The following is a 23,146-nucleotide window of genomic DNA, read 5'->3' on the forward strand; positions in this document are numbered from 1 at the left end:
AGCATCAGCACCGGCACCGCTTCAGTTGCATTTTTTCATGTTTGTTACCATGGAGCATTGATACCGATTATAAAGCCAACTCAGGGCTCAGCCACCTTGTGCTTCTTTGCTCAGAGGGACAGATGAAAACAGAAACACGCAGAGTGTTGTATTGATCCGTGCAGCCCCTCAGGACTTTGGGCTAACTCCATGGGCTGCTCCCCATGGCACCTGTGAGCTGCTGTCCAGTTTCTTCCAAACAGAGAAACAGGGCTTTGGGGAAAGGGAAAGAAAAGCAAAGCACCACACCTGCTGCTAGGCCACGTTAAGAGTATTTTATTATGGCTAGAGAGATGCTACATCAGTTTCAAGCAGTACAAGAGTCAAGCAAATTCAAGTGAAAGAAACTTTGTCATTAGGCTCCAATAAGTGCACTGTGGGGGTTCAAGGTTTTTTACCATCTCCCAAACAAAATTAAAGTTCACGCTTGTTAGTGCTCCTGAGTAGCTGCACTTCTGTTTTAAATGGCACACATTTACATTCTTTCCACGTTTTAGTGCATTTACACACAAACCCAATGATTTTAAAATTATTTTTACTTGTTACATTCATCTCTTCCTCTGCAAAAATCATTTAATACAAACCACATATCAAAATTCTCTCCTTGTATTTTTTCTTTTTTTTTTTTTAACGGACTTTTACGTTGTGTGAGAAAATGAAATGCAGGAAATTTTCTGGTCCAAAACTAGGTAAAGGGAAAAGCCAATGGAAGGCAACTGTAACTTGTGTACTCATCACATTTGGGAAGATGATTAATGGTCACAGAAATCCATGAAACTGAAGTTGCAGAAGGCAGGGGGGAAAGCCTCAGTTTTACCATTTTTAAAGCAAGACAAGGGAGTCAGTAAATATTTTAGCATTTAATTTCTTCTTAAACATGAGAAAATGACAGCTTTTATTTTTATTATTAATTTTTACAATCACAGCTGTTTCCTAATGTCTTCAGTAGATAAAACTAAAGAATTTTGTCCACATATTTGAGTGTTTAGTAATGCACTTTTTCAAAATATTCTTTGGAACCTTCTGGGCTTGGTTTGATCTGTCAAGAAAAGAAAATTAAGTTATTACTTGGAACAGGTATGATAAAAAACCCACAGATTTGATACTTTATCCAAGAAAATACATGCATACTTTATAAAAACAGTGATCTCTTTATTGATTGGTTAACAGTTGGTTGAAAGACAAAAGCCTAGATCATGTACAAGTCGTACTTGAAAATTTTAAGTATAAACCACATTTTTCCTCTTAAAGTAAAAAGAAAGTAAGTAATTAGGTAAGTAAAAAAGCTCAACTCAGCTAACACATAAACCACATTTTTCCTGTTAAATTACAATACATGAAGTAAGTAAAAAATCTGAACTCAGCTAACATATAAACCACGTTTTCCTGTTAAATTACAACACATTAAGTAAGTAAAAAAAATTGAACTCAGTTAATGGAGAGTCCAAGTCAAGTTTGGAGTTTTGAACACAATTTGCATCTCCTTTCCTTGCTTTCACTGCAAGGAAAATTTCTTCACAGAAATCCCACAATTACTACCAGACAAACAGACTAAACCAGCCCAAGCTGTAACAGCTTCGACAACAGGCGCAGTGAAGCACCTCACAGCTGAGTGGATCCCAGCCCTGCAGACAAGCACCAGTGGCTGTCTAGGAGGATTTGTTTGTCCCTGAGCAGGCACTCACCGTGGGGGAGTTTGGAGTCCAGTCGGCCGGGCACACCTCGCCGTGTGTCTCCACAAACTGGAAGGCCTTGACCAGGCGCAGGGTCTCGTCCACGCTGCGCCCCACGGGCAGGTCATTGACACTCAGGTGCTTGACGACCCCGTTTGGGTCAATGATGAACAGACCTCTGCAATGCAGCAGTTCAGGCAAGCAAATCAGTTTCCCAGGCCAAACACAAGGAACTGGATGCACAATTTCAGCAGTGACACGCATCAGTTAGGAGGGGAACTGCAGCATTTGGTATCTTGTTTGTTAGCAAAGTGATCTCCTGTGGTACTGTGAGATTAATAAGTATCTATGGAGACTATTCAATCCACTCAGAGCAAAGGGAGAGTTCCACCTGTACTTCAAAACTGAAAGCTGATATCCTGCCCATGTCTTTTTGGTCAAATCTGTAGGTGCCGAGTGAAGAGCTGCTTGTGAATTATGCTACTAAATTAAATCCTGTTGCATACAAGCATTTGTGAAAACCAAAGTCCCAATCTTACCATACTAATTAACTTAATCTCCCAGAAAATAAATGCCAAAAGTTCCTGATCCAAAGAGATCAGGAACTGAAGGTCTCCAGAAGATTGCTACCCAATCCACTGCCCTTCTATGCTGCTCCTTTTCCTTAGGGACATGGAGTTCTCAGCCTCTCTCAGAGCAGAAGAGCTTTTCCCTCACATTTTCAGAGAGGCCTGGGGCCATTCTCAGCTTCATGGCCAAAATGAGCAGGTGCCCTTTTCTTAAGGTGGGATCCACTCATCCTGCAGCAGAAGCCATCTCCCAGTCTTCACCTGGTGCCATTTCCCTGCAGGAGGGGACAGCGTGCCCTGTGTTGGTTACACTGGGTTGTGTCCCAGCACAGCAGTCCAGCCTTACCTCAGTGCTATGCCAGGTCCTTCCAGCAGCACCCCATAAGAACGGGAGATCTCTTTTGTGAGATCTGACAGAACTGGAATATTCATTTTGCCCAAACCACCGCTCTAGAGAACAGAGAAAGATTTCACTTGGTTACAAAAAGCTCCATAGGATCATCCTTCCTGAGTGCTGGATTCCATGTTCTTGAGGGGACAGAAACAACAAAACCCAACCACTGCATCTGCTCCATGAAAGGAGCCAAGCATATGTGGTGTTGCTTGGGTTTTTTTGTTTGTTTGTTTTTTTTAAAGTAGTCAGGAACAGTTTATTTCTTTAGAAAGTGAAAATTTCTTTTGCACTGAGCATTTTAGAATTGCTGTTTTCGGTGGTAAGAGGCTACCAATGGCAACAGCCATACATTTCCAGAAAAACTTCCTTTGTATCTTATTCAGGAGCTCTGAATAGAAAAATTTCTACTGCATATTTAAGTGTTCAGACTTAAACAGGATGAACATGGTGGGGAAGGAAGGGAAACAAACCTGTGAACAAACAAACTTTGGAGCACTCATCTGATGAGGAACAGCTGAGGATATTTAGCCTGGAGAAAAGGAGAGTCAGGAGTGACCTCTACAACTACTTAAAAGTGGGTGTAGCCAGGTGGGGGTAAGCCTCTTCTTCAGGTAACAAGGGACAGGACAAAAAGAAATGATGTCAAATTGCACCAGGGGAGCTTTATATTGAATATTACCAAAAATTTCTTCACAGGAAGGATTGTCAGGCATTGGAACACACTTCCCAGGACATGGGAAAAAAACCATGGATGTGGCACTTGGGGTCATGATTAGTGGTGAACATGGTGATGGTGGTGGCAGTGAGTTCATCATCTCATCACCATCATGAGACTTCATGATCCTAGAAGTCTTTTGCAACCTTAACAATTCTGGTTCCAAACACAATGCTCTTACCCACACACTGAGTATGTCAGAGTTCTGCTGCTCTATTCAGTGCACATGGTTACTTTTGTTTTGCCTCTCACAAGTCACTTTAAATACTATGTGAAGAGTCAAACAAGATTTCTTTCTGTTTTGCCACAGACTGAGACTGCAAGAGAGATAAGCTCTCTAACCTTGAAACAAGGCTGGAGTTTGTTAGCTTTGCTATTCTTGGCATCATCAGTGATTCACTGCGTAATCTCAGCCACAGACCCAGATCCTGCAAACACTTGTCTGCAACAGAGTTCCCTGCACAGAGCTTTGAGCACAGATGTCAGAGAAAACAAGGCTTCAGCTTCTCTGGGTGTCAGTTTCCTGCCTGTGCCACCATGGAATTCTTTCCACCCTGTGCAGGGTGTTTTGAGCTGGGCCTGATGATCCTTGTGGGTCCCTTCCAACACTCTGTGCATCTGTAAAACACTATGCACGACTGGCAAACCCTGAACACCTTTGGGATAATGCTGGGAACTCAGGCCACAGTCACATTGCTGAGCTTTGAACAAAGCATGCAGAAAAGAAATACTCTTGACACGCTCAGCCAAGGTGTATTAAATGCAGCAACCTCTTCTCCCTCCCCTGCATGTCCCAGTGGTGCCAACCAGGAGGCACCCAGCCTGCAGCACAACTGCACACTGCTGTCCACACAGGCTGGGACTGATGGCACAGGTGCTTCTGCACCTTCCTGGGACACCTGTGGTCCTCTACAACTACCTAAACCAGGGGGATGCTTTATGTCATCAAAAGCAGGTGCTTTTTATATCTGAAAGAGGCTCCTCTCCACTAAAAGGCTGTCTTTATCACTTTCTTTCCCTAAAGAAAGTCAAAAACCTCCACTTGTACTGCAAGAGTGGAACCCTTTCATCAAGTGAGAATTAATGATACAAGTTCTCTAATAAACTGGTGGTTCCTCTGCTTCCAACCTGAAGCGACCACCGTTGGGTAATTGTTAACAGTAACAGATGAACAGCTGCTGCTCCTTTTCTGTGATAGTTTCTGTGCATTATCAGCTGCCACACACACTTTGGGACAGTGACATGTAAACTGAGCATTTGTCTTTTGAGATATGCTATCAACAAAGCTATCATCACAGCAAAACAAGTTAAAAACCCAAGCCAGATAATTACGAAAAAGAAAACAAAAGACAGAGGTCAGAATTATGTCATCAAATGCAGAAGTTGATGGGATACAACTTTAGGAAATCTATTAAAAATCAGAGTTGGCACAATTATTTATTCAACTCCTCTTCTCTGTAGCTCTTGTGAAAAGAAACCAAACCAAAAGAGAAAGCCCCAAAAAGACACTCAATTCCTACCCTTCGTGGTGTGTTTATCCATGCCAGATGAGTAAAATGAGAGTCCACTGAAACTGCCACCACTTCACAGTTCACATCACGAAATTCTTTTGCTTTGTTGCTGAAGGCCACAATTTCTGTGGGGCAGACAAAGGTGCTGTGGGAAGACAGATCAGGCTGTAATAATTCTGCCATCTTCTCTAGAGAAGACTCATGTCTGTTTCTAGGGATTTTCTTTAGACTGATAATTTTAGCAATGTTTCCTGCTCAAAATTAGTTTCAGTCTCAAACCAACAGTCATAGCCGCACAGCTGGCACACCAGCTCCATCTCCAAGTTCTAGACAGATTCCTTACAAAGATGGAGAAGCTGCCTCTGCTAGAGACTCTCTGGACAGAGAGTTTTTGGCAACTATAGCAGAACAATCTGCAGGTTAAACCCTTCTCCATGGGCCCACATGCACCAAGATACTCTCAGCAATTCAAGTCTTCCAAGCAGACTGACCCCCATCCTATCATGTTTTGCTCTAAAGCTGTTAGCTGCAGTTCTGCTGGCCTTGCTTCTTCAAGGACAGTCTCCAAGGCAGTCCCAAAATGCAAGGCAATGTCCTCACCCCTGGGATCTGAGTGTAACAGGAACCACAGCCAGCTCCTGATGCAGGCCCTGCAGCTAGAAGATGCTCTCCAGCCACCCTCTCCACTGCTTTAACACACAATGGCCGTGTGCCCCCAATCTTATCACTCACGCCCTTGAAACAGGCACATCTGCCCCGCAAGACTGGCTCAAATCGAACAAACCCAGGACGACCTGCAGCGCCTGTGATGACCTTCAGCAGGACCTTCAGAAGGCCCATCGGGAAAGGGAGAAACCCGCACTCACAAGTCCAGGGGGTAGAAGAAGAGAACCAGGTATTTCCCCTTGAAATCATCTAGGCTCAGCTCCTTGAACTCTCCGTTGACGACGGCCGTTCCCTTGAAGGCCGGGGCGTGCTGGGTCACGGCCACGGCGAACCGCGAGGAGCCTGCGGAGGGGAGAACGCAGAGCTGCGGGCCGGGCCCGGGGGCGCTCCCGGGGCGCCTTCCCCGGCCGCCCTCCCGCACTTACCGAGGCTGAAGGGGCGGCGGGCGCAGGCCGGGGGCCGTGCCGTCGCTCTCCTCCCGGCGGCGGCAGCCAGGGGCACCTGCGGGGACAGGGAGGGTTAGGGCGGCGGCGGGGCCGGGCGGGCAGGCCGGCGGGCGGGCCCTCACTCACCGCGGCGCGGAGCAGCCTCCCCAGCGCGGCGGCCATGTCGAGCGGCGGGCGGAGCGGGGCGGAGCGGGGCGGAGCGCCGGGGGCGGGAACGCCGGAGCGGCGGTGAGGGACGCACGGGAATCGCGGAATCGATCCGGTTGGGAAAGGCTGCTCGGACTATGGAGTCCGACCTATGGTCGCGCACCACCGGATCAGCCAGACCATGGCACGGAGGGTCGCGTCCAGTCTGTCCTGGAAGACCTTCAGGGACCGTGACTCCACCACCTCCCTGGGCAGCCCATTCCAATGTCTTACCACCCTTTCTGCGAAGCAGTTCTTCCTAATGTCCAACAAAAACCTCCCCGTGCACAGCTTGAGGCCATGTCCTCTTGTCTTGCCATTTATTGCTTGGGAGCAGAGCCCGACCCCTGTCAGGGAGTTGTGGAGAGTGGTCAGGTTGGCCCTGAGCCTCCTCCAGGCTGAACACCCCCAGCTCCCACCCCTGCTCCTCACAGGACTTGTGCTCCAGACCCTTCTCCAGCTCCATTCCCTTCTCCATTCCCTTCTCTGGACCTGCTCCAGCCCCTCAATGTCCTTCTAGAACTGGGCACAGCACTCAAGGTGCAGCCTCACCAGTGTCCTGCGCGCTGTGCCCACTGATTCTGGCTTGTGCTCAGAAACCTTCCACATACACACAACTGGCTCTGACTTTGTTGAACTCACTTGGATTACAGTTACAGAATCACAGAATATTCTCAGTAGGAAGGAATACACAAGGGTCATCAAAGTCCATCTCCTGGTCCTGCCCAGGATACCCCCAGAGTCACACCATGTGCCTAAGAGTGTTGTTTAAACACTTCTTGAATTCTGTCAGGCTTGGTGCTGTGCCCACTTCCCTGGGGAGCTTGTTCCAGCACCCAATCATCCAGTTTTTTTTAAAACCTGATGGTTTTTCAATATACAACCTAAATCTCTCCTGACTCAACTTCAGGCCATTCCCTTGGGTCGTGTCACTGATCACCACAGAGCAGAGATCAGTGTCTGCCCCTCCTCTTCCTCTCACAAAGAAATTGTAGACTGCAATGTGTTGTCCCTCAGTCTCTTCTTCTCCAGGCTGAACAGACCAGGTGCCCTCAGCTGCTCCTCATTCAGCATCCTCTCAAGGCCCTTTACCATCTTTGCAGCTCCTAGCTTCATTCTTTGTGTGTATTCATCTAAACACTTAAACCAAGCTGAACTCAGTTTCCCTTCTGGGTTTCAGTAACTTCTAGTTTCATATATTTATTAATATCCACAACATTTTAGAAAGGGTGGGCCTTGTGGACTGGAGAAAAGTCTGGCTCTGGATAAGCTCAGCCTTATCAGCATTGGGGGGCAAAGCCAAAGGCAGCCAGAGAAATGGCAGCTACCCCTGGGATGAGCTCAATGATTGCTAAATCTACACTTCTGAACTTGTTCCTGGTACTGATCCATCTGCATGGTCCAGTCACCTCTGTAACAGTGAACCTCTGAGCCTTCAAAAGTGGGAGGATTGTGTTCAATCTGCCTGTTAGGGTTGATAACTAGCTGGTAATAACTCCCTACTATGCCTGGGAATTGTTTGGGGCAATATTAGCTGGTGCTGCCCAAAAGTATGCTGAGACCTTTCTGAGTATTTAACATCAAGGCAAATTTCAGTCACTGGCACCTTGAATTTATTAATCCAGATGTAGCCAATGAGAGATGGAAACGTGGCTCTGAAAATCTTCTCAAAAAGAAAGTAATTCCCAGCAGAGCAGCCAGATAATGTTATCTACTCAAAACATGAAAGTGGAAGTGAGTAACCAATTTGTACATTAGAAAGTATGTCAGGTAGAGTGTTGGTGAACTGTGCCCCATCCTACAGCCTTGGATCAGGAGAGGGAAGGAGTGATTGTGGAGGTTGTGACCAGGTTAGAGGTGTGGGAGGGCTTTGTGCTGCTGCTGAGGGCTGCAAGCAGAGCAGTGAGCAGTGAAGCTGAGCCTGGGACACCTGAGGAGTTGTAGGTGGAGAGCAGCAAACCCATCAGCCATTACCTGGGCTGATGCTTTCAGAGCAGTGCAGGATGGCATGACTGCATTCATGTCTGAAACCTGGCACGTGCCCTCAGACACAGAGATGTGTTTGCCCAGATGAGTGCCCTGGGGCTGGGCAGCAAACTGTGTGCCCAGGGGTGGCTGGGTTCCTTTCCCTCAGGTGTGGCAGCTGCACTGTGGCAGCCAGAAAAGGGCTGTTGCTCGGATTTCCTGAGGATGGCTGTCTCATCCACAGATGATTATTCACAAAACTTCTAAGTTGATGTATTCTAAACCAATGCCCTTCCCCCATCCCCGGAAAGTTATATTTGTTTAAAACTCTTTGTTTAAACTCTTGGCTTGCAGGTGGGGAAATATTGCTCATGCTTTGTTATGGAGGCAGCGTAATTCAGCTTCTCAGACTTCTGTGCAAAAGCTTGAACTACTGCCATTTAATGAGGAGTATTTTCCATTTTGCTTTTGCAAAATGAGCATCCCTGCAATCTGAAGATGGACCTTGTCACTGCCAAAGTGCACCTGATAAAAGTTTTTCCTTTTTCCTCAGCTCTGGCTCTGGCACAGGCTCGAGCAGCTGCTAAACCTGGTTCTTATTGACATCCAAAGCTCAAAATCAATCTACCGAGTGATACCATTTGCACATCTTTTTCCAAATCTTGTTGGGTGTGTCTTTTGCTGTCTTTAAGTGTGATTGAAATTGACATGTGAAGTTGCTGAAAGACTCTCCAGGGCTTTCAACAGGCTTTGGAGAAGTTGCTATACAAGGTGCAGAGTAGTCCATAAGGCACTTGAATAGATAATGGGAGAAGTGAATGTTCTTTTTGGTTAGGATACTTATCTGCCTACTCCCATTTTGTGCCTCTCTTTTCCTATCTGGGAATAGTTAACTATGTCTTTCTGGTGAAAAACTACAAGATCAGTTGATTAAAAATACAGATAATGCTTGTGTGTTGTTTCCATTATTGTTTTGTAAGTGTTAGATTTTAAAGAGCTCCTTGAAAGATCATTCACACAAGAAAATTTTAGGGGGAAAGCAGCTGTTTCTCTCTAAACATGATGAAAAGGATAAGCAAATCCCAAATCAGAACTGCTGCTGTGGATCACTGAATGGCAAATTCTGTGCAGAGTATGGGATACATATGTCTGCTTGTTTAAAAATAAAATCTGCTCAGTTTCTAGAAGGTTATGTTATTCCATGTGCTCACATGCTGTAACAATCATTTGTCCTCTACCTTGAGGAAATAGATAACTGAAAAAGAAGCTGGGAAATTGGGAAAAAAAAAACAACAGAGGCATAAACATTTTTATCTAAACCAAAGCAAAAAGTTTGGCTTAGGCAGCACGATGCATCACCCCGTGACTGTTGGTAGATGGCAGCCTCTGTCCTTGCACACAGGGGCGCTGGAAAATCTTCCAGCTGCCTGCAAATGCTCTCACAGGCCTGTGTGCTCCCACCTGCTGATACCCAAGCTCAGCAGGAGGAGAAAGAATTTGCCCGTTCGTAGCAATAAGTTTCAGAAGCAATCCCAAGCACAATCCAGCTTAGGGCTAATCATGAACGGGCTTTACTGCACGAATTAAGTGTTGGAACATGGATTTAGGAGACAGCTGCTGTTAGGGTATGTTTCCAGGTGATAAGTACAGGTAAAAGCCTTTCTGACATCTGCTGCACCGGGGGTCTTACCCTTGGCTGTGGAGGCGGCCGTGCTGAGGCCGAGCGGTGTCTCTGGAGCCAGGATCAAACTGGGTGTGTTGCCGCTGTGTTTGGCTGGAGCTGTGCGAGCCCACCCTGCCGATGAGTCATCCCTGAGTGGCTCAGAATATCACACTGAGCCTCGCTGCTTCCCTCTTCCTATTACACTGATGCATTTGGGGCTCGCTCGGTGTTGGCGTTTCATTTACAAACCTCGCTTTTCCCATAAAGGAAAGATGGCTGCCAGCCCTGCTTCACCCTGATGTTCAGCACTTTTAGGTTTTTAGGAGCCTCTCCTGAATGACTTCAGATGGAAATTTTAAAGCACATTTTTATAGCACCTTAGAAAGCACATTTTTCAGAATATGAATTTTTTTGGGGTAGCCTCTCCTTTTTTATTTTTTTCCTTCCAATACTGGTTGATTCTGCATATGATTCAGACTAAATTTTCCTTTTTCTCCTTCAAGTGTTGAATCAGGATATTCAGGCCAGCAAAAGAGATGTGTATTCCTTCCCTGCATTCCTTCCCTGCCACCCTGTCTTTGAGTCCACGTATTTCAGCACCATTTTACAAGAGTGAATAGAGTCAGATATGCAGTGGAACAGATTTACAGGTCTCCTGTTCTCCCTCACTCACAGACTGTTCCATTAAATAATGTGCAGACATAGCTTGAAATTAAAGGACTGTGTCACCACAAGAGAAAATGGATATAAATAAATCTACCTCTTTCTAATTTTCTTTGTTGGTTTTGTGAACCAGTTGTTCCAGGTGACATGGGAATGAAGCTACTGACAGCTGTAAAGCAGTCATGAGGTAAGAGTCCAAATGCTGCAGTGGGTTTTGCAAAAGCCAACTGATGGACTTTCTGTGCAGGGGAAACACATGGGGGGCACATCCACGAAAGGGGCCATCCATCTCAGGCCTGTGTCATATACAGGGTTTAATCAGGCTTTAACAATGCAGTAGAAAAGAGAGATGCAGTAAGGACTAATGTGGAGCTTCAGACTAATCACCTTGATCTTGCTTTTCAAAGTAGTGCTAGTGAGTGCTAGTGAACACACCTCCTTCCATGTCCTAGTGTACCACAGTGAGTCAGATTTATTAGAAACAAGGGGGACTTTGTTAATTAACATAAGAATATTGAAAAAAAAACCCCTCCATTGGTCTTCCCAAGAGGCACAGAGGCAGAATCGCTGCTCTCCACGTAGGTGTGTAAGTCAGACACACACATTATTGAGACCCTCAGCAGCCTGCTAGCAGAGCTCAGCTATCCCACTCCCTGCACTCAGCCACATTTATGTGGCTGCCTCTGGTCCACTTCAACACAGAGCCATGCAGGGGCTGGAATAACCCCTGTGTCCCAGCACACTCCTGCTGCCTGGCTGTCCCTGCTCCTGCAGGAGCTGGAATAACCCCCGTGTCCCAGCACACTCCTGCTGCCTGGCTGTCCCTGCTCCTGCAGGAGCTGGAATAACCCCCGTGTCCCAGCACACTCCTGCTGCCTGGCTGTCCCTGCTCCTGCAGGAGCTGGAATAACCCCCGTGTCCCAGCACACTCCTGCTGCCTGGCTGTCCCTGCTCCTGCAGGAGCTTGCTGAGCGTGCCTCCCGTCGCCAGGATGGAGGAGCCTGCGGGAGCTGCGCCGCTCACGAACACTAGGTAGCTCCGTGGGATTTCCAAACTCCTGACAGATCTGTCGTAACTCTTTTGCTAAATAGCTTTGCCCTTTCAAGAATTAAATATTTGAAACTATACAGGGCAACATCAGCATGCTGGAGTCATGCTTTTGTCCCCCAGGGCAGCGCTGTGGGTGACTCCACATATCTGGAGGTACATACAGATATGAGATAAGAGGAGCAGTACAGCTGTTGGGTGCACGTGCTGATCTCCAGTGCAACTCATACTTGAGCTCTTCAAGATCTGCCCTCTTCATTCAGGCACCTCTATAAAAAATAACTCACCAAACACAGTCAGTGCTCCCTGTGGAGTTTCCCATGAAGGTAAATCCCACTGATCAGTCTCATCCTGAGGCGCAGCAGAAACAGCAATATCCCAGTGCTGCTGCAGTGAGTGGTGCTTCACAAAGTGGGCATTTAGACACATGCCTTCATTTGTCCTCTGGACAGAGGAGTTGCTTGTAGCATTAAAAGCATTCTGTATAATAAAAGTTCTGTCTTCCACCAACCATCAGCCTTGTTGTGGTGTTTGCATTGTCCTTCTGATGATCATTAGTGGGAGGCTGGGCAGGGATGTGAAGTGCACTTAGAACTGAGCATAATCTGGTCTGTTTACATCAGTGCTTGCACAGAAGAGTTCAAACAACAAGCAGGGCAGATGCTCCTTAGGAGCCTCATCTCTGTGCTAAGGCTCTGGTTTCCAGGAAGCAATTTCTCCCTCAAGAATTATTTAATCAGAGAAAAATCTTCCGGTACTTACTGACACAACTGCTGCTGTATAGAACTTGTATTACAAAGAAAGGAACCACAACATGGAATGGCTCTGAAAGCTGAATGTTTTTCTGAAGCTACAGGAGAAAGGCTGTGGAATATTGTACATAGCAGTGCCACCTGCTATGCAAAATAACTTTCAAAGGTCAAACCTTTGACACTTAATCAGGTACAAAAGGCATTTATTGTAGCAATTTTACCCGCAAGGTATTATTCATTAAATGCATTTCTCATCTATTTCCTATGTTCAGAAAATGTGTTCTAGGCAGTCTGCAATCTCTGCTATTGCAGGCCATTTCTATGTGGCTGTGGAAAGAAATAAATTGGTACAATATAAAAAAAAAAGAAGAAAAAAGTAGTGTCTAGGCTCCACTTACAAGAAGGTGCACGTTAATTTGATTTTCTTCATGTGGATTTAATCAATGCAAATATAGATGGAGGAAGAGTGTCAGTGGGAGTAATGGGTCGTTTTTATTTCTCTTTCATTGCTTGACCTGATGAATCGATCTACCCCGTTGCTAGGAAAATCACAATCATGCTGACATGAGCATCTGTCCTATGTAGACAGGGGAGAGCTTATGTTGTAATCTAGCGCTTAAAATTCACAAACTTTCCACAAGTGGCTGATGCTTCACACAGCTCCTGACGAGGGTGAAAACAATGGTGTGGCGGAAGAGATGGGGTTCCCTCGGGTTCTTCTGTAGGGGCTTTTGAGATCCCGAGAAAGGCGAGAAGCCCCGGCCCGAGGAGAAGGGCGGGGGGCGGGAGACATCTGCGGCTGTCGGCGACCCCTTCCCACGAGCGTGGGCACCTGCGGGGGGTGACACGCACGAAGAGCCGAGCCGGGGAGCCCTGGGGACCGCGGGCAGGACAAGCGGAGCCCTGTACCGCGGGATGGAGCGCGGCACCAGGGCTGCGCCGGGGCCGGGACCGCGGGAGCCCCGAGCATCCCCGGCGGCGAACACCCATCCCCACCGCCCGGGACGCTCTGACCGGCCCCTGTCCGTGCCCCTGCCCGTGCTCTCCCCCTGCCCGAGGTGGACAGCGGCCGTCCCTCCCTGCGGACCCTGCGCGGTTGTGGAACCAGCGCCACGTGCGGCGGGGCCGCCCCAGGACTACACGTCCCGGCGTGCCCGGCCCGGCGGGGCCGGCGCCTGCGCGGGGCTGCGGGGCCGCTCCGCGGTGCCACACCCCCGGGGGAGGGAGGCAGGAGCGCCCGAGCCCTCAAACCACCGGGGGAGCCGGCGGGGCGGAGGATGGAGTAGCGGGGCGCGGCGGAGCAGGCAGTGCGGGGAGCGCCGCCTCCGCCCGGGGAGCGCGGGGGAGCGGGCGGGCAGGCGGGCGGGCGGGGATGATGCGCGGGGGGACAGCGCGCTAGGGGCAGGAGGCGGGTGGTCGCCCGGAGACTCCGCACCTCGGAGTGACGTCCTGCTGCAGTGCCGCTGCCTGCGCTGCCCGAGCTCGTCAATGGAGCTGGAAAACATCGTTGCCAACACCGTTTTGCTGAAAGCCAGGGAAGGTGAGAGAGCGGCGGGAGGGGAGAGGGGGCTGGAGCATCCTTGTCGCAGTCGCCCCTCCGCGGAGCGATGCCCGCGGGATGCGGGCGGGCACCGGTGGGGATGCGCGCCGGTCCCGCCGGCGGCGGCTGTCGGGGTGCCATGTGGCTGTGCCGGCGTTGGAAACGGCTTGTTTGAGACGGAGCCCCGGCGAAAAGGAAAATACCGCTGTTTTTCCATGTGCGCGGGGGTTTGGGAAAGGAAGTGAATGAGATTGCAGAGATTACAATATTCACCCATCTCTTCCTTCCCCCTTCCCGCCTCCCCCCCCTCAAATCTGGTCCCACAGATTGTGCTATTTCAGCGTCTATTGTTAAAGGTCAGCTGCAGATGCATTCATTCAAGAGGGCTTAGCAAATCTGCAAATAGCTTTCCGCGCCGTGTGGTGAGACCGGCAGGATCGTATCGCTTCCCCGTACAGTCATTGCCTTATTCGGCGTTATTAGGTGAGATCATGTTGCTGCAAACATGCCCATTGTTGAGAGCGTGTTTGTCCCCGGCCGGAGCCGGCCGGAGGGGCTGGGGGCTGTCCCCTGCCCACGGCTGGCGCGGGGGTCTCCGAGCAGGGCTGTCCCCCGCGGCCGCCGCCGCGCTCGGGCGGCACCGGGGATGCTCCGGGCGATGCCGGAGCCGCCGGCGCGGAGCCGCCGCTGCTCGGCGCCGGGCGCCCTCGGCTGCCGGCTGCGCGGGGGCTCCCCCAGCATCCCCGTCCCGACCCCGAGGGCTCGCAGAAGCGAACCCCGACAGCCACCGGTGGATCGGGCTCCCGGCGCTTTCTTTCCCCCCGTGGGGAGCGGACGCGGTTTCCTCTCTCCGCGCGGGCGGAAATCCTCCCGCGGCCGCGGGGCGCTGGGCACGGCGGGGCCGGGTTCGGGGTCCCCCCGCGGAGCTCCGTCCGCCCGGGAGCATCCCTCCGGCTGGAGCGGGAGCGCCACGCACAAGCAACACGTCCTACGGCTGCGGCATCGCTGCCAAGACGCGATCGCCTTCTGTCTGCTCCAGCCCGTTTTTATGTTTGTGTTTATTTACTTGCTTGCTGCTTAAAATAAGGCATTTTTCCAAGCCCTTGGTCAGAGTTTCTTCCCTGAGAGCACTTGCCGGAGCTGGCGTTTTTAGGTGCGCTACAACCTGCAGCCTGTTCCGCACCGCCCGCCGGAGCGCTGGAGCTGCCTGCCCGCTTGGGTGGGCTTCAGCTCCGGCCGCTCTGAAGCTGTGGAGCTGCGAGTAAAGGAGCGTTCAATTTGTAAGAGAGATCATTCAAACAGTCCGCCCCTGGAGCGATCCTTTTGCTGGGAAAATAGCTCGAATTGTAAAATAGTGTTTATATAACTCACAGGCTGTTGAACTTTTGAGGCTTAGCTAAAGAGTAAAGTCCTGAGATCCTCCCAAAAAAGCTCTACAAATAATAAGGGCAAAGGTGTTCAGCAGATCAGTGAATTATAACTTTTTGACTTCTGATGGAGATCTTTTATTTTGTGTTGTCATTTTTAATGTTGTTTAGGATGCAGTTGTTGCTACCAGTCATACAATACTGGTTTAGATTTCAGTAGAGTTTAGGAATACTTTAAAGGACTGGTATTAATTATGCTTATTGTGTGTTGTTTACAGAGAGCTGATATTTTGCAAGTAATTTTAAACGTGCTGCTCAGTTTTATGGTCCTTTTCTACCATTCTCAGGAAGATGGTTACAGTCATGTTGCTTTATTGTGTTAGAATTGCATTAAAGAAGCTGTTAGCTATAATCCAAATGGCAGAAATTTATCAAGATTTCCTCCAAACTACATTCCAAGTGTTCTTTAAGCCACGTATGAATCTCCAAAAACATTTTTGAAGGCCTGGTGCTAATTTATTTTAAAGCTTTTTTTTTTTTGGAGGGGATATGAATTTTTTTTAAAGGAAGAACAAGGGCAAATTATGTACCTGACATCAGCCACAAGTATTATTGCTGTATGAGATACGTTGCCACACTTTAGTTATTGTTGCAGGCTGCTGTGAGTAAAGTTGTTTTAAAATTTGCAGTGAGTAATGTAGGTGGCTTTCATTGCAGATGAAGAAGGCAGACAACATATGTAAGACCAAGAGTAAAAGCAAGTTAATATATTGAAGATTATGGTATCTAAAAATAAGTTTGTTCCAGGTTCTGCAGACTCCATCAACAGATTTAGCTGGGTGAATGTGTAGCCTAAGCCAAGTATGTGCCTGTGTGTTTCCACTGGTGAAGTCAAAATCAAAAGCTGTATTAGCTCAATCACATGCTGGTTGGTGCCTGCAATGTGGTCCTTAATGTTAGCAGAAGGAAAATGATGGAACCACTCTGCAAATGTTAGTAAAGGCAGAAATTTTGTCAGAATTGCAAGGGGAACACAAACCTACTCTCAGCAGCAAAGGGAGTGTCAAGGAGGGGTTTAGGTTGCAGTGTGAGATCCAGCAGAGAGGACATTTGAGGGAGTCAGAATTAGGGCTGAGTGGCCACCACAAATGTTTTATAGCAAATATTGGTTTAAATTTTGCAACTCTTTTGCTCTGGCCTTGGTGGTAGCTTTTTTTTTTTTTCCCCCTGTACTCCCTTGTCTAAGTTCCTTCACCCCTGATGTAAAGTGAGCTATTTTAGCTGAAATACCAGGGGGCAAGTTTTATAACTGCTACACAAATACTTGCACTTAAATCCTGATGATCACAATGAGAAGCACACCCAGAATTAACTGATGCCATGTGATACATGAGTAATCTTATTAGAGCAACAAAAAAGAGTAAATGTGGTTCACATACAAAAATGCATTTCAGTGAATAATTTTGAACAGAGAATAAATTTCAGGAAATTCTAATATTTTTGCAGAATGTGAGGGTTTTGACACAAAATTACACATAAGTTACTTGTTATACTCAAAAGTCTGTCAGTTTGAACATGTAAGAATGGAGATTTACTGCATTTGAAAGTCCATTCATTATTTATTAGGAGTAAATTTATGCTTTTTCCTCAACTGTAATTTCTCATTTCTTGAATGCAAAGTCCCATTTCACAAATCACTAATCCCTTTTCAGACTGAACAGAAAATACATCTGGTTTAATTATAGGAACCAAATAGGTATTTGGGAACTATCTAGCATTGCCTGGGGAGAAGAATAAGCTAAGCAGGGAAGGCAAGAAAGATGAGAGTCATAAAAAGAAAATCAAAACAATAACAATTGCAGTCATTTTGGGTTGAGTAAGAACCCCAGATTATGAGGTGATAAAATACTTACCTGGATCTTCATGGCATCATAGAATGGTTGGGTGGGAAGGGACCTTAAACATCATCCAGTGCCATGGCAGGGACACCTTCCACTGTACCAGGCTGCTCCAAGCCCTGTCCAACCTGGTCTTGGACACTTCCAGGGACTGGGATCCGCAGCTTCTCTGGGCACCCTGTGCCAAGGCCTCACCCCCCTCACAGGGAGGAATTCCTTCCCAATATTCCATCCAACCCTGCCCTCTGGCAGTCTAAGCCATTTCACTGCCCCTTCTTTTCATCAGCCTTTGTGTTCCTGAGTCTCAGCAGCGGTGGCTGAGGCTCAGAACCACCCAGCCATGAGCACTGGAGATCCACCAGCTGCCAGTCCAGGCTGGGCAGGGAGCCCCAGGTCACCTTCCAAATTTGGGGTTTGACAGAGGGCGTCATCAGAAACAAGAAACTTTAACAGTCCTATTCCAGAATTTCAGTTGTGTCCACAGAGCCTTGAATCTATCCTTGCCTGTCAGAGCAATAAGCTGACAAAAGACAAGTCTTTCCAAGAGGCTGATAATTAAACTACAGTGTTTGTAATAAAAATAAAGAATAGGGTCTGAAAAGCATGACCAAGGCATGGTGATTACCTGCATACTCTTCCTCATGAACTGTTCTTCCCAGCCGTAAGATCAGCCTTCCCTGATGTTTCCTGCTGCTTCTGTGGGCACGAGCTTCCTCAGATAACCCAAAACACATTTCAAAACAGAAATACAACTTGACTCTGAAATTGCAAAATCCTTAAAAAATTTGTGCAGACAATTCTCACCACTTCCAAGTTCTCATGATAGCTCTGATGTCTAATTTAGTCATTAGTCTTAAAGCACCCATTTTGGAAGATGAACTGTGTTTTTTTGTCAAATCTAGAGTTTCTGAAGCGCAAAGTTTACCACGTAAAAGGAAAAAAAAAATCTTCAACCGCTGCAACACAATGCAAATGCTTTTTTCCCTTTTTAGGTAGGCTGGAATTCTAAAATAAGCTTATTTATGGCACCCAAGCAGAGCCTTCTATTGGCCTAGACAAAAGGGGGGACCTTTTATACACTCAGAATCTTTTGATGTGTGCACACTGATGCCATATAACATGCAAAATGTTCATAAATTGCTGTATTTTTAGCTTGCTTTTGCAGGATGATCACAGGAGAGATTTGTGTGTGTCCGTACTGGCAGAAGAGTAGCAATAAATCCTAAACATGAAGCGCGGTTGCTTTCCAAGAACTTGGCTGAGGAGCAGTTGGAAAAAGGGCAGGAGAACAATGAAAAGCATATTTTGAAGGAAAGAAGGTGTCTGTAGTGGCAGCCAAAACTCTATGGAGAATATGATTATTGCAACTTCATTAACCAGTGCACTGAATGCAGAATCTAAGGTCCTGTCCTCCATCCCTTGAAGTAAACCCAACATTCCTTGTAGGAAAAACATTGTGAGCAGAGGAAGCTTCCATGTGGTGTCTCAGTTTAGTTTTCTTTTTAGAGTTCAAGAGAAGCTCACCACTGTAATAACTTTCAAAAGAAATTATTTCAAGAATGGAGTCAGCCATTGCTTCAGATGCAACAGGGTGCTTTCAAGCAGTAGTTTAAAAAAATGAGTGTCCTGGAACCATTTCTTCCTGGGAAAAAAGGTACCCAGAAGAGGCAAGACTATCTCATTATATTTTAATCAAGGAAATTCAGAAAAGAGGATTTTTCAGGCCTTTCTGGAAAGAACATACAAGTCTGAATCATGTCAAAGGTTCTTTTTAGAGAAGGCAATTAGTTCTGTAGCCACACCTGGCTTAGGGCAAATGTGTGTGCATGTAGAACTGGCTTGAAATATATTTCCTATATTTTTTTTAACATTTTTTCATAGCAGGGCTGATGCAGAGCAAGGTAGAGCTGTAGCTGTGCCCTTGGTGGACACTCTGGGATTCTCCAGTCTGCAGACATGGGCAGCAGGGCTGGGGATGTGGCAATGCTGGAGAAATCAAGGGCTCTCTCATCCAAACTTTTTCACTGCTCCTTCCTGTGTTGTTGTGTGGAACTGTTATGGCCTGATTGCTATCTGTCTTGTTGGGTTTGTGGGCATTTAAAAATATTTAGTAGTGAGTCAGGTTATTAACACAGAGAACCTATTATGTAGTAAAACTTTTAGTACAAATGTTAACTGTGGAGGTTTAAGTAGAACTACTTACATCTGCTCCATTAATCTCATGGGATTGCTTTCCTCAAGTGCAAAATAATAAATCTAAGAAGAGACTGCCTGTCTCTGTTATCAGTATGTTCTTTTTCTGAGAAGGTTTTAACTTAGTGTTGCTGAAATTATCCACTCAGAAAAGAATTTTCAGTACTTATACAAGACATTGACATAACTTCATGACTCTTTTTTCTTAGTTAAGAATACTCTGAGAACTTAGTCAAAAACACCCAAAAGAGGTGGTGTTAGTGATGCTCTGCTGAGTGTTGCCAGAGCAGCAGCACGGGGACCAAACCAACCCACATGTCTTTGTGATAAACAGCTCCAGAATGAAAGTTTTAAACACAGTCATGCCCCAAGGTGAGCCCTACCTGTCCATGCCTTTGTCCCCAGTGACTTGGGTTGGCATGAGCTGCCCCATTTTTAAGGAGAAAATGCTTGAGAGGAATTCAGCAGCTCTGGCTTTGCTGCTTTAGGCCCTGGGGGTATGTTACACCTGCTTGGTGGCTGATAGTGCTTCCTTTTTCCTTTATACCTGTGGACAGCACAATGTGTTACTCCTGGAAAAAAAATACACAACAAAGACTCCACAATTGCATCCTGGCTGACTTCTTGGAACATGAGCTCCCTTTCCAGGTAGTGCTGTGCCAGCTGAGAGCTGCCAGTGATCTCTTCCCAGCTCAGAGGATGAAGTCCTGGGTGCTGAGGACTTGGATGCTTGCAGGGAAGGGTCTGAAGCCCCAGCTGTGTAACTGCAGTTGTGTTCTGATCCCCACAAGCCTCAAAAGTGACTGCCAGGATGGGGCAGGGTCCTCCTCCGTGGGTAGGGACACCAGTTGTGGGTTTGTTGTTCAGCTGACTGATTCTTCTCCCACACTGGTTTTCTGCCAGCATTACTCTGTGGGTGACTTCTGGTTTGTATGGATCCAGGGAAAGCTACAGTGTCACATCAGGATCCATATTGTTGCACAGAAAAACTTTAAAAGCAGATTGTTTTATCAAAGCAGTTACTGTGCTTATGTAAAAATCCAACCAAATAAACACAGGACAGAAAATTGGGAGTTAGGGATTTAACTCATGCTCATCTGAGATCTTCCCCTGCATCTTTATTTTGAAAATATTCTGTGTGCTGTATGAGTTTTTTGTGTGGCAGTGGGGAAGAAAATAATTGGTTACCCCCTATTTTTACTGGCATGTAATCTAAACAATAACAAGATGATATAATCCTAATATTTCTTTAAGACCACAGGATGTGAAATTAAATTAAAAGGCCAGGAAAATAAAGAACCCTGCAGTTTGATTACACTCAGCTGGATTATCTTTGTAATTATTTTCCTTGGAAGATTTAAAAATGCATATGGCTTTGTGAAAAAGATTAAGTAGGGAAACCAAAATTAAAGTAAACAATCTAAAGAAAATATTGCAAAGATGATGGGTATTTTACTTAATTAAAAAAATGCACCAAGTTGCCTGTTAAAAATGAAAGGATGGAACAAAACACAGGTGAGGAGGAAGATGGATGAGGCTGTTCCACTGGCTCAGCTGCTTCTAGCTCGTATAATGTCCTTTCAGACATAGTTAAAAAACTGTCAAAAGCAAAGCAGTTATTTAGGGAAGAAGGGCAGGCTGAAAGGAGCAGAATTACACACAGGTACTCGAGCCTCAATTCAGACCTGGGAGCAAATAATACCAATAGTGAAGGTTGTCTGTGTTCCAGAGGAGAACAGTTATTCACAGAGAAGTTTCTGGTGGTACAGCCAAGGCTGAAAAATGTCTCTATCCATCATTTCCAGCACCTGGGGATGTGTTTGCTATGCATGAGTAGTCCCATGGACTTCATGGGCTCTGCTTGCTGGTTGGAAATGCAGCTTGTTTGTGCTCAGGGATCAGCCAGCTCTCGCTGCAGCAGAGCTGTTCCAGGCAGTAAAACCACATGGATGGAGCTAAGGGGAAACTACTGGAAGCCACTGGGAAAGGCCTGCTACGTCATCTTGTCCCTGGTCTGCCATGTACTTTTTAAGGTATGAAACGTTTTGGTGTGAAAATGACTCCATTTATGGGTCTGTCTCTCTAGATTTTTTTTTTTAATGAGCCCAAGAAATCTTGGTTATATTTTTTTTCTCACTCCCATCTCCTTTACTCATGCAATCCCTTTTGTACAGTATTCATTTTTCCAGGTACTTTCTGTTCCTCACCAGTTACAGTCTTTGCCAAGTTGAGCAGGATTTGTTCTTTCCTTCTCCCAGCCCGTCAGCTTGGATGGCCCAGCTCAGCTTTTGTGCATTCAGCACTGGAGCTCCCTGCTGGTGGTGGCTTCCTTGGCCATGCAGGGAGGCTGACCCTGCTCCTCACCCTGCCCCACCTCAAAACCAGCCAGAACAGCTTCTGTGGTGGGGAGAGGCCCTGGGGAAGGGGCAGGACCCCAGGGTGTTTCAGCAGGGTAGTTCTGGGCAGTTTCTCCTGCTGAGGTTGCTGGTGGAGTTCCCTGTTGTCCCCAGGATGCTGGAGGGGCGGTGAATAGGCTGGAGCAGCTATTTTTTGCCTTGCTTGAGTATTCTCTTGGGTCCCATTGAATGCATGATTTCACTATGAGCCTGGCTTTTCCTGGTAGGCTGAGGTTATGTTGCAAGTTCTAGAAGTTACCGTATTTTTCATACAATACCTCTTTTGCTTCACTACTCAAAGAGACAGTCTTTACCTTGTGTGGGTGTGGGGAATGATGACTTTTGGATGCTGTTTGCTGGTTCCCAGTGCTCCTGAACCCATCCCTTTTTCCTAGCATCATTCTCCCTCTGAATAAATTTGGAGGATTTTATTTCCTCTCCCTGCTGGAATAGTCCAAACTTTTCTAGACCAAAATTCCCATATTTTGTTCGTCCCACTTCTCTGTCTAGTTTATTTTCCCTGTCTTCTGTTTCTGACACCACCTTTGAATTTGAGAAGTCTTTGATGTACTGTTTAAAACACATTTAATTAGTTTGGATTAAATGTCAGTTTCCTGGCCACATGTAAGGCTTTATGTATTTACACACTTCTATTATCCTTGGTTGCTCTTTGGTCAGTGTTTAGTCTGCGTGACAAGGCTCCTGTCTAAAATTACTGAAACTGTTCTTTTTTTCCTCTCCATGCATGTGTTAGGAGAGACCTTCTTGGCTCTATAGGAAGTCTTTATTTACAATGAAAGCTTTAGACTCTGCCTGCCTCAGAGTTGTCCCTCAGTTTTATTTGTGTGTCCCAGGAAAGGTCCTACCTGCCAGGATGATAGTGGAGCCTTGGAAAGTGTTAAAGATAGAACTCTGAAAATGTTAGGCTTTGTGTTTTCTCAGATCACTGCACCTGCGTAAGCAGTGTGATAAATGATATAATTGTTAGATGTGATGATTGTTTAGTAATTAAATATAATTATTATATAATCATAAGAAGAATCATGAGAAACTATGCTGGAAATTTAAGGGGGCTATGTTTAGCTGATATTTATGTATACAATAGAACAATATAAGTTTAATAATTAACATGAAAGTTATATAACGATAGAATATAAAACCACAATCATCTCAGATGTATGGTCGGAGTCAGATTTGAGTTGAATACTCCTGACACCCAGAGCTCTTAATAAAAGCATCTGTATATAATCACTTATGTGATTATGTGTTTCTGAAGGCTAACAAGGAGAGTGGAAAAATTCTGTAACTTTACAGTGGTGTTCACTTAGCAGCACCTGCAGAAGGCACTGATGGAAGATCTCCTCTTGTGTGTGGAGAAAAAATGGTTAAAAAAGGAGAGAAATGCAGCTGGAAGAAGAGGAGATTCAGAAACAAAGGGAAGATGTCAATGATGCCAGGTGAAA

At 46.5% G+C, this 23,146-nt stretch overlaps 2 protein-coding genes across 2 annotated transcripts in view; one reads left to right on the forward strand and one right to left on the reverse strand.

The window, feature by feature from the left end:
• Positions 1–292: 292 nt before the first annotated feature.
• On the reverse strand, positions 293–6,254 carry PRDX3 (peroxiredoxin 3). The gene is made up of 7 exons (XM_071446142.1): positions 6,140–6,254; positions 5,993–6,068; positions 5,768–5,909; positions 4,911–5,046; positions 2,628–2,731; positions 1,725–1,890; positions 293–1,078 (listed from the first exon to the last, which is right to left on the reverse strand). Exons 1-7 carry the CDS (start codon positions 6,173–6,175, stop codon positions 1,025–1,027), a joined length of 714 nt encoding a protein of 237 aa, XP_071302243.1. The 5' UTR covers positions 6,176–6,254; the 3' UTR covers positions 293–1,024.
• A 7,249-nt stretch (positions 6,255–13,503) lies between these two features.
• The window catches only part of GRK5 (G protein-coupled receptor kinase 5), a 153,888-nt gene continuing 144,245 nt past the window's right edge, over positions 13,504–23,146 (forward strand). The window contains exon 1 of the mRNA XM_071445971.1: positions 13,504–13,829. Coding sequence (XP_071302072.1) covers positions 13,778–13,829 — 52 coding nt within the window. The 5' untranslated portion in view covers positions 13,504–13,777. The remainder of the gene's footprint in view (positions 13,830–23,146) is intronic.

Source organism: Agelaius tricolor, unplaced genomic scaffold (assembly GCF_023055355.1).
Source record: "Agelaius tricolor isolate 1412-34295 unplaced genomic scaffold, bAgeTri1.0.p SCAF_22, whole genome shotgun sequence".
Taxonomy (NCBI): domain Eukaryota; kingdom Metazoa; phylum Chordata; class Aves; order Passeriformes; family Icteridae; genus Agelaius; species Agelaius tricolor.